The 10,392-nt window shown below is 39.5% G+C and overlaps 1 protein-coding gene across 1 annotated transcript; it reads left to right on the top strand.

Moving 5' to 3' along the window:
• The first annotated feature begins 549 nt into the window (after positions 1–549).
• LOC108683295 lies at positions 550–9,286 on the top strand. The gene is made up of 4 exons (XM_018172596.2): positions 550–777; positions 5,962–6,104; positions 7,680–7,788; positions 8,123–9,286. Exons 1-4 carry the CDS (start codon positions 573–575, stop codon positions 8,278–8,280), a joined length of 615 nt encoding a protein of 204 aa, XP_018028085.2. The 5' UTR covers positions 550–572; the 3' UTR covers positions 8,281–9,286.
• The last annotated feature ends 1,106 nt before the right edge of the window (positions 9,287–10,392 follow it).

A 10,392-nucleotide genomic window follows, 5' to 3' on the forward strand; every position in this document is an offset into this window, starting at 1 on the left:
GAAACGGCATTTTTCAGTGAAATTTTAGAGTAAAGGCATCTAGGATTCTTGAAAGAAACTAGAAATGTTCAAATAACTGGCGCACAGAGTGAGCTCTTAGCTCTGTGCGCCAGTTTCTGGTCAGAATCGGCACGGAGACCGGGCGGTTAAGCACAGCAGAATTGCAGCAGTGAGCTGCGTGTTCTCGATCGCAACTAGCTAAGACGGATGTTTGTTGTAACGATGGATTATCTGATAAAAAAATCTTTAACTCGTTTTTGCCTTTTTCGACACTGAACTTTCGATCTGTAGGTCTTGAAAAAATTATTTTACTCGCATTCTACGGCGTTTCATGTACTCATCATACTGGAGAAATAGTTTGAACACCTGCCCTCTAATGTGCCATAGCCTGTTATTACTAAAAAGATTCTCAGTAGAAAATGATTGTCCAAATAAAAAAATAATTGTTATCGTGAGCATATATTCTGGAAATCAATTTTTATTTTTCAAGAAGGGGTTCAAATAACAATAGACCGAAAGATGCCTTATTCATTCCGTGTCTCTATGCCTCATGCCCTCGTCACGCGCCAGCCATGTCGCACTCTGCGGGTGGTCACATGGTGTGTAGTTACCTGCAGCTCAGCGGCTGCGAGAACTTCAAGGGCATGGCGTTGACAAGCCCCGTGGATGGGGTTGACCCTTTTGGTGTAGTCGACGATTACTGCACCTCGCTGGACTCTACCCTTAATTTCTCCATACCCACCATCGTCATGGCTGCGGGGCTCGATGATGTGCCGGGTGAGATGGTGGCAGTCAATATTAATCTTATGTCCTATTATGCCGCTTTTGTGGTCGCCTGCTATTAATCTCATGTATGACGTTCCCTCAAATTTCGTTTGAATCAGACGCCGCAATAAATGCATCATAGAATAATAATTATATGTAAAAGTGTATGAATGCAGACATCAACTGAATACTATAGTGTATGGTCCAGAGTACGTCATTCAATGATTGAATCATGCACGATACGTTTCCATTTACCTCAATCACATAATACGAGTATATTCTTCTGTGGGGTAGACTCCTACGTCTCGGAATAATTTTCTCGACATGAACCGGGACAACCGGTACGAGACGTGAAATCTTCAGGAAAAAATAACGGGACAGAGGATAAAATTTGTCCCGAAATAAGCGTATGAACCGGGACAATACTTGTATCATGGACTTTATTAAAACTTAGGTCCCGGTGATTCTAAAACGAAACGAGGCAGAAGAAATAAAACGAGACGTGACACAGCGAGACGAGACCTGTACTAAAATTCAAGGCAAAACAATATATTACTTAGAATACGGAAACAAAACGAACCATTCTGAACGAACAGTTAAAGAATACAAAGTTAACTCTTGAGTGTTGATAGGCAGTTGCCAGCCATGGGCAGATTTGGTGATATTTGACTGCCAAACTGATTGGGCTGCTAATTTAGTGGGCAGAATTGATGATGTTTGGCTGAATATTTAGTGAATTATGTTGTTGTTGATCTTTTAATCGCGCATGACGAGAAACATACAAGTTCATTACGCTTAAGGGAGCGTCTCCATAAAAAACTTTTTTTTACTCACGGACGGATCACATTGAAACTTGGTGCACATTTGAAAATCAGTAATATATGACTTTTTTTACGTGTAAATTTTCGAAAAAATGGCAGAAAACGTGGAATTCATAAAAACGAAAAAAGGGATTTTTATCAAAATCTCCTCATTCAATTAACGTGCTACAACATCGAGATAAATGTCTTTCGAGTTGTAAAAATCATATCTAGTGATTCGTCTTAGCTTTTAAAAATTCTTATTTTTGTCCTGATTCAATTTTTGCCCCACCTTCTCCCCTTTTTGCAAAATATAATGCAAACTATAACGAAATTACAAAAAAAGTTAAAACCATTCTCTAGATCTTTTTTGCAAATCGAATGGTATATCTCTCAATGCTGTAGCTTGAAAATCATAGGAGGAGGTAGATTTTTAAGATGACCCATTTCAAAAATGTTAATTGTTCAGGAGATCCAAATAAGTAAAATTTCAAAAAGGGCTCAAGAAAGAAACAAGTTTTTCTCTTTATTTTAACTTTTGAGCATTATAATCCAATCATAGAATAGAATTATTTTTAGTTATATTTTTTGCTTGTTTTTTTTTCTGTTGAAGATCCTAAATATTATTTGGTACTCCATATCCCCAAACGCTTTTATTTGATTTTATTCTGGTATTAGGGCCATCGGGTTTGCCGATATGCCTTTACGTATCCATGCGAAAGAGGTCAAAATTCCTTCCTGGTTAAATACTTAGGGTCCAAATGGTCGCCTGAGGTTGCAGATATTTGTATGCACTCGCTTGAGTTATGTCTTCTCGACAAGATACCGGGACTCATTCTGTACGAAAGATACAAAGACGACATCCGTATCCTAAGTGAAGCAAGTAAAATGAATTTCACTCATTCCTCGAGCAACTTAATTCAATTCATGAGTCAATCCAATATCCCATTAAAGAGAGCAGCATAGGGCTAAGACCTCCAAATTAGTGGGGAAAAATGTTTTGCGGAATTATAAGATAAAATCATTGTGTTTGTTTAGTGGATAAGTGAGCTTGTCTTTTCTTTTCTGATTCGATCAAAATATATGTTATTTATTATTGTTTTCATTTATAGAGCGATGACACCATTTCGTTTTACTCGTCAGTCTCTCATGGATTTTTCTTTTTTCAAAGTAAGATTTTTCTTATAAGAAGTTTATCAATATTTTTAGGTCTTCGTTTTCTGAGTTTGATTCTTCTAACCTTGATTTAATTAGGAATTCTTCCAGGTTTTCGTTTCTTTTGGAGAAGATTGTAGGCGGGGAAGGGAAGATAGGTTTAAGTTCAAAATATTCATTCATTGTCAATTTTTGTTCAATGCGTTCCTCAGCTTATGGTTTGATATTACAGGGTGGTACTTCATTTTAAAGAAGAGCGAATGTTCCAGTTTTTTTTTACTTTTTCCTTTTTTTAGAACTTCCTTTAGTGGTTCCAGAAATTGTTATTTGCCATATCCTTGTTTTATAAGATGTTTATGAAACGGTAATACATTTTTTTAAGTGTGGGACATTGTTACAGTTTCGTTTATGTCGCAAGATGTTCCCCTTTAATAAAGCCTCTTAAACAGAAGCTAGGGTGGGCGCTAGAGGCGTTTAATTATATATTGGAATGTTTCAACCCGTTTTAAATAGGTTATTGTGTCCACTGTGACATTCTTCTCAAAGTTTTCATCTTTATATATCGTGAGATGAAAGAAATTAAGCTCCAGGCTGCTCGTCTCTATGGTGAATTTGATTTACTTGTGCATTGAATTCAGTTGCTAGAGGAATGAGTGAAATTTATATTCACTTGCTCCACTTAGAATGAGGATGTCGTCTCTGTATCTTTTGTACAGAACGAGTCCTGGTATCCTGTCGAGAAAACATCACTCAAGCGAATGCATAAAAACATCTGCAACCTCAGGCGAGCATTTGGACCCTAAGTATTTAACCTGCAAGGTATTTTGACCTCTTTCGCAAGGACACTGTTAAAACATAACGTAAAGGCATCTCGGCAAACCCGATGGCCCCAATACTGGAATAAAATCAAATAAAAGCATTTGGATCAAACGTTAGGGTCAATCAAATAAAATCAAAAATAAACTAATCAAATGGTTAGTTTTCAGACCACTTGTAAGCAAGTAATGAGCGTTGCGGCGATTGACGACTGGTTAGACGACATGGTTTAATCTTACTGGCGAACGCTACTGCTGCCACGTTTTTTTAAGTAAAAGCTATCTTCCTTCCTGTTTGACATAATTGTTAAGAAAATTTCGAATTTCCTCGGGTGAGGGTCAGAGATGATTTGATACAAGAACTCTCCATTGGAGTTCGCAGTAGTTTCTGCAATAAAATCGAAGATGCAGACCTTAAAATTTGAACGTGAGTACACGAAGAGCTATTTTAAATTTCACAATAATCGATAAAATCTGGCAAAATACAAAAGAATAAGGCTCTTACCGAATCATCGGAAATACTAGGTTGCTTTTAAATTAGGTAATCAATGAATTCCAGGTCGTTGTGCTGTGCTACGAAACAATGTACAACAAACTATGCGAAGTATTACTGCAGATATGCGTGCGTCACACCCCAGAAAAAACGACCCCCAAACGCCACATAATTCCGAGGGACAGACGGATCCTTATGAGAAACGAGCGAGCTTGAACAACCAGGTAACGGCTGCCTCCGGAAATATAGAGAGGCAGAGGCTGGAACATCTAAAGGTTAAAGTTAAGGGGACCGACCTAGCTAAAATTTTCAATTTTGACGTTTTTCGGTTTTTGTGCTCATCTGAAAGCTGGAATTCTGCTCTTTCCAATGGTACCACTGCCATCGCTGAACGCCAATATTTACGTTAATGACGTCTCTTTAAAGGGAAGCGGGTGGGAGAGTTCTTTAAGAAATTAGATATAAATTAATTAGCTGCTGAAATCTTTGAATATAGTTTCTACTTGAGTTGTGCTGCAGTTACATGCTTAGTCCTGTCTCTTATACACATCTAGATGTGTATAAGAGACAGTACTGCCATCTATATACGGCAATATTGACGCAGATGGCCCGCCTTTATTTGGGGGCGGGGGGTGGAGTTCCTTCAGTAAATAGACCAGAGAAAATTACAGCGGCAAGACTACATATCTTGGTGTATCTGGCATCTGAGCTCAGTTACCTTCCTAACATTGTACGTGGAGGTGCGCTACAAGTTGCTGCTTGCATCCTTGAGTGGACTAAGCTACAGAAGCCTGTAGTTTGGTATCCATGCTACATTGAGTGCCTATTTCGAGGCGCGCGAGACTTTGTCGCGCCGTCCTGAAAAGTTCAACTTATGCAACTTATTGTCACGGAAAACCTATCTCCTCCTACAGTTTTCAAGCTACAGNAGGTAGACGACAGATGGGGTGGATCTGGCGGACGTTCAGAACGAGAGAAGCGGAACCGATGATCACACTCTTCAGAGCCCTTGTAATACCTATCCATTAATACTGCTGCCAGCTCTGGACTCCGTTCACACTATGCGCAATACGGCAAATGGAAGGAGTCCAACGAACCTTTACTTCCAGGATCAGAGGGATGGAGAATTTTAACTACTGGGAGAGGTTACAGCGACTGAATCTGTACTCACTGCAGAGGAGACGGGAGAGGTATGTCATTCTGAACACATGGAAAATGATAACCGGAATGGTGCCAAACTTCGAGAGCGAGACCTTCAGGATTCAGACATATCACAACGAGAGAAGGGGGAGACTGTGCAAGATCCCTCCCCTGCGTAACAGATCCGCAGTCAGATTTCAATCCCTGCGGGAAGGATCGCTTTCCGTGGGAGGGCCAAGGCTGTTCAACGCCCTACCAAGGGATCTAAGAGAGGGGGAGTCCACCCTGGAGACCTTCAAGAGACAACTAGACGTGTTCCTGAGCACAATCCTAGATCGACCTCCCCTGCAACACTACCAGGAGAAGCAAGCAACAGGCAACGTGCATCAGGTGGCCCAAATGAGGGCGGATGAACGATAATCAGAGGCGGCGATCCATCGTTGCCTGGGACTGCTATGTCCCAAACAAATACTAAGGATACTAAGGATACTACAGCACCGCGACCTGCGAACTTGATATAAACCTAGCCGTCAACATTTCTCAACGAGGATTAAGGGTCTGAACCGTTCGGTAATGAGACACCTCAAGTAACGAGCTTTGCGACAATTAACGACTGGCCAGAGATGGTTTCACTTCAACGTGAACGCTATTATACAATGCTCCCATGCTCTTTTAAAAGTAAAAATTATCTTCCTTCCCGTTAGATAAAATTATTTTTCAACCCCGTTGCTCAGTAAATGTTTTTAGCTCCTCTTGTCATGTGTCCACATTGTTTTTTTTTTTTTGGTTAAAGGGAGCAACTTGACAAGCACAACATGCGCGCCGGCAGACATGAGCAACATGCGCTTCTACAGAGCACTCGATCCCGACAGCCCCCGCTGGTTCCTCAATGCCACCGAGTTTGGCCACTTCGACTACTGCAACCTTCTCTTCCAGGTAGGGTGATGTGTGCAACCTACTCTTCCAGGTAGAGGGACGTATGCAACCTACTCTTCCAGGTAGGGTGATGTATGCAACCTACTCTTCCAGGTAGGATGAAGTGTGCAGCCTATTAGATATATTCCAGATAGGGTACAGTGTGCAACCTGCTCGGTGTGGAAAGATATCTGCATCCTACTCTTCGAGGGGGGTGATCTTCGAGTAAGTTGCAAATCACGGTTGAGATTTAATCACATTTCATTCGTAGGGTTTTCCCTCGCCTTCACCGCCGATCTGCGTTTCATGGGAAAGTATTTGATGCCGACGGGTTAGTTTCAATATAATTTTCGGCTAACGCATTACAGAAAACATTCGTGGCCATTGAGAACTGAAGGTTGAGAGCCAATCTACCAATCCCATGCAGCAAAAGATACACTGGCGTAATTTAGTCAATTTCTAACGTTTTGGCATAGCATTGTCTACAAACTCTAAGATCATTCGAGTAGATCATTCGAGTAGTCTAAAGATCATTCGAGTAGTATTATTTAAATTTAACATTCTGTTCTTTTTATCATACGAAGTAGTTTAGACGATTTATTGTACGAAAAGAAGTTCATTAACGTGAATGTAATCAAACTTGAAATTCATAGATGCTAAAGTGTTGTGTTACGGACCATTTCGTGCTTTACAACGCAACCTATTGTCTGTGGCAGGATTAATTGAATATGCGTGCATCCAGTGTTCATTTTCGCTTTATATTCCCAGAATTCACGGTTCCTGGAAAGAAACCGGTACAAATACAAAAAATTATTCAAAGTAAAAAGGTTATTAAATTTAAAAACAATATTCGAAAATATTCAAGTAATTGCAAAGGATTTCTATAAACAGCAAAGAAATGTTCGAACATGAAAACTAGGCTCACCAAAATACGTTCAGATCTTAGTTTGGTCTTTACTCCGCTGCGGACAGATGACGAATGAACGAAAAAGTTTCTCAAGGCCACAGAATTAAGATGGTATCCTATAAGGTAACTTGCATTCACAACATGTTGCAATTGTGCAAGTTAAGATAAACAACGAAACGCTGAACTACACGCACGACGAGAGCTACGGCGCTGAAAATTTATGGTATCACTATATTTCTTCGAGAAAAAGAGACCTTTCCGCGAGTCGAGGATCAAAGTGCAAAAAAAATTGTGTGGGTAGCTTAGGGAAGAGACCTTAGACTTGATATAAATCTAGCTCTCTGATCCTGAACACATAATTTTTGCACCTACAGAAATTGTGATAGTGTAAGCGGGTTCCCGTTGCTAACATTTCATCTGCCTGTTAATTTTCGGGTTTTAGTTAGTTGTCACTTTTATTTCCATGTTGTTGTACATATATTTTGTATACCATGTTCTTCATTATCTCAAACGTTTTCGACTGGCGATAATTTATTTTCTACTTTGCATTTTTTGTCCCCTGCTCTCTCACTATCTTTCTAGTGTTCTACTGTCGGTTCTCTTTTCTTTTGATCCACATGCAACACTATTTCCTGCTATATGATAATAACCTCACTCCCAGACCTCACATGGCTGCCCGTCTTGCGCAGGAAGCGGCTGCGGTATCGCACTTCTGCGCCACCAACCGGGAGGCTGGCCTCCTTGAGTTCAGCAAGTACCGCAGCTTCGTGCCCGGCACCGCCGTCGCTTTCTTCTTCAGTAAGTCTTCTTCAATAAAACTTGCAATAATATTTCGTACCTTCTCAATAATATAATCATTCACATAAATTGAAGTGCAAAACGTTGCAGGTAGTAACTATTTTATGCAAATCGTTCCGATGCCTCGCTGTTTACACTCTGCTCTCGTATTGCTTGCCTAATGCCTGAAATTTATGATGGTGAAATTATTCCAGTGTTTTGGTTACTCGATCATGCAACTCGCCTACTAATTAAAACGTTTAGAACATCACAATATTAACAAAGTTATACGGGTTACTATGATTGTCACAAAAAAGCGAATACTATATTTGTATATTTCATTATTATACCTCAGGTCTCCTGGAGGATGACTGCCAGACGTATCTGCCGTACCTGCAAGACACGTCCGCAATGCCTGTCGCGGTCGTGGGAGAATACGTCAACCAGGAGGAGGCCACGGGCCGGTGTCCAAGGGGTTACTGCTCCAGAGTCCCATCTGTGGATCAGAACTAAGGACATCATCATGCAAATAAAGCAATGATTCTGAGGAAAATGAGACATCAGTCATAAATACGCAGCAAAGCAAGACAACATCACGAAAGCAATGAATAAAATTGAACAATATGAGGCACCAATTATACTTGAAAATCCAAAATAGAAGAGCAGAGTTTTCTATAATGCATTCCTTCGCCTATCTTTACTATATTTTCGTTAAAATTAAATCCACGCGTAAAGGAGTAACAGTCTGAAATTCTGAATAATAATAACAATTATGGATTCATGAACTGTGGCCATTAAGATAAAAATATGTAATCCTTGTACTAAAACTTAACATGAAGGGAAATTTTGCATGCCAATGTTCCTGAAGCATGCGACTTTATTTTTGAGATTTGCACGGCTTTTGTTTTATCTCTACTGATCAGTTTCCAATGCACACCTCAATCAGACTTGCTGTGGTGGAAAAAAAACGAAAAACCCCACACGTGCAGTGCAATTTTCTTGAATTAAAGCAATATATGTCAGATTTCATTTTTAATTACATCGTTTCATTTACAATCTTCCGTTGTTATTTTGTGACTGGAGGGCCTTGGAGCCACCCCACAAGCCACTCTGGTAAGTCTAGTTCGCGGACTATAAAAACCTCGGTCCGAGCGGATGAGCGCGCCACTAGCTTCGGAGGTGTCTCGTAGGTAAGACGTAAGATTAACTGCTGTGTGCGAGGATATCGTTTGTAGTGCTAAGGCATCTCGGTGCAGCAATACAATTGTGCTGTGATCACTGGCTCACAGGTCATGGGCTTAAACTCTAGACAAGTTAAAAGCGAAAAAAAATTTTACACGTTGACTTTGAAGTGGTACATATGCGTACCACAGGTGTATTTCTGCGAACGTATATATAGAGGTCCATATATGGCAAATTTAAATTATTTCGACAGTTTTTTCTGAATAATTTTTTCCGCAATATTTTCGATTTATTAACAAATGTTACACATTATTACCGTAATAATAATAATTATTATATATTATGTAATTATAATAATGATTATATACTAAGTAATTATTATTACTTAGGATCAATGAAAAATCAATAACTTTCATCACTGTGGCAAACAAATAAAAAAATGCCGTTTTCAGCAAAAGGAACACTCAAGAACTGCAGTTGAAACCATGTCACTAAAATTCGAAACATTTTAAACTAGTATTGAAAATATCAGGGTTTGGGAACAAGAGGCTGGAAAATGTTACAATAGACATTAAAGAATTCATACGTAGTTTTATTTGGCAAGAGATACGTTTATCCTTCCTCTGAGGAATTTTGGTAATCTTTAGCAACCACAAATGAAAGTGCGTGAGCTGTCTTCGTGTATGCAGATCGCAAGAAAAAAGCTACCGTTAATTGTGCCTGCGCCAACTGGTCCGAAAATCTTCCGTCGATGAGGGGGATATCCTTGTTGAAGGACTGAAATGAGTTCTGAAACACTACGGTCAATGAATGACTGTTCCACTGGCGACGGTGATGTAGCGTAGATACAAATCTGTTAATAATACCTAATAGCTTCAACTCTCATTTCCACACGCAGATACAGGAAAAGACTGATAGGCTATATCTTTTACAGGCTTTGTAAAAAGTATAACACAGGCTATATTATAAAGCATTGTACATGAATTTGTGCTCAGATTGTAAATAGTGGTCGAAAAAAAAACGAGATATAGATAGAAATATATCCGAGGAATGAATAGAAATTGTGAATAGTAAAAGCTAAAAAATTCAACTTGAGGGTTATTTCGCGAGTAGCATGACAATTATGGGCAAATTTGAAATGAATTCTAACCAAAAATGCCTCATAATTACGAAAATTCAAAATATGCAAGTCGCCGTAGAAAATTTTTTAAAACCAGGTTGAGTGTCAACGTAGGAAAAGAAAGCCAGCGTTGCAGTCTGGTACTGACGAGCTAACACCCTCAGCAGCGGTGGACGCGTACAGCGTAATATTCAGGCCATATTACCACCCACTGCTGTCCTAATAAGTAAGTGGTTAAATTTTTGTAATATGAGAGAATAATTTGACGTAATTGCATAATTAATATATTACTTGTTGTAACCATGAAAGTCCTCTCCCTCGGG

The sequence above is a fragment of the Hyalella azteca genome, unplaced genomic scaffold, assembly GCF_000764305.2.
Source record: "Hyalella azteca isolate HAZT.00-mixed unplaced genomic scaffold, Hazt_2.0.2 contig17414, whole genome shotgun sequence".
In the NCBI taxonomy this organism is placed as follows: Eukaryota; Metazoa; Arthropoda; class Malacostraca; order Amphipoda; family Hyalellidae; genus Hyalella; species Hyalella azteca.